Source organism: Aplysia californica, unplaced genomic scaffold, assembly GCF_000002075.1.
Source record: "Aplysia californica isolate F4 #8 unplaced genomic scaffold, AplCal3.0 scaffold00585, whole genome shotgun sequence".
NCBI classification, from domain to species: domain Eukaryota; kingdom Metazoa; phylum Mollusca; class Gastropoda; order Aplysiida; family Aplysiidae; genus Aplysia; species Aplysia californica.
The window spans coordinates 250,811-251,944 of NW_004797855.1; the positions used below are offsets into that span (position 1 = coordinate 250,811).

At 41.5% G+C, this 1,134-nt stretch overlaps 1 protein-coding gene across 1 annotated transcript in view; it reads left to right on the top strand.

Annotated features, from left to right (window-relative positions):
• The window catches only part of LOC101847682, a 20,692-nt gene that overhangs the window by 8,296 nt on the left and 11,262 nt on the right, over nt 1–1,134 (top strand). Inside the window, exons 5-6 of the mRNA XM_013087409.2 lie at nt 141–230; nt 620–786. Coding sequence (XP_012942863.2) covers nt 141–230; nt 620–786 — 257 coding nt within the window. The remainder of the gene's footprint in view (nt 1–140; nt 231–619; nt 787–1,134) is intronic.

The window sequence follows — 1,134 nt, forward strand, 5'->3', positions numbered from 1 at the left end:
GTTGTTGTTGTTGTTGTTGTTTTTGTTTGTGGTGGGGATGTTGCGTATATCATTGCTGTTAATGGTGTGGTTGTCTTCCTCCTCCACCCTGTGTGAGACAGTGTAATGCCCAGTTATGAAAAGACATCTTTTTTCTTCAGCCGCTTCAAACCTGTGCATCAAAAACTACCAGCAGCAGAAATGCTCTGATCTCGACTACGTGAGAAGTGGGGATTATGTGAAGGTCGATGGTAAGTTTATCCTTGCTTGTTAAAAAAAATCTATTTTCTGGGTCATTGGTTCTCATTATGGACGCTATAAAATGTAGTAATTAAGAAAAGAAAAGATTGGAAGTGTTCATCACCAACAAAACAAGATTACCCACCCTCACGCCATATTGTTTCACATTATTTTTTTTATAACCACGTATTCTTATAAACCCTAATTTTTCCTCATTTTTTCACATTTTATTATAATATCTTACCTCAACTTGCATTTCTTTATACCCGCTTACGATGTATCCATGAGAGGAGGTAAGGCACTTATATGATATTATTGTGTTGCAAGTGCCGTAAAACTTTTATTAAAACTAAACTAAAACTAAAGCCTCATCATCCCCGCTCACCCACTGTACTTTCAGACAACGACAAAGCCATACAGGTATGCCAAGGTAGCTCCATGGGTTACTTCCCCCACCCTGACACCATCACCAAGTACGTGTACTGTGTTTCCAGCACTGAGGCTTACGAGGTCAACTGCCCAGCTGGCTTTGCCTACCTCCACTCACAACAAGACTGCACTGCAGCGGTAGGCCCATGTATAAATTGTACCAAAGGCTCAATTCGTTATTTATTATATATATTATTCACTTTCACCTTCACTGATCCCGTAGACTGGATGTCCGTCGATTCGCGTTTGAAGATTTGGTCACCAGCTTCCTCCACTCCATCCGGTCTTCAGTTTTTTTGAGTTCCAGGCCTGTCCATTCCTTGACCGTGTCATTCCAACTCTTCTTCGGTGTATCTTTTTCCCTGCACGCTGCCTTGCAGGATCATTTTGGCAAGGCCGGATGAACGGGTGATGCGTCCACACCATTGCAGTTTGCGTTTCCTGAGTGAGAAAGTTGGCGATAGATATATACATATATATATACAT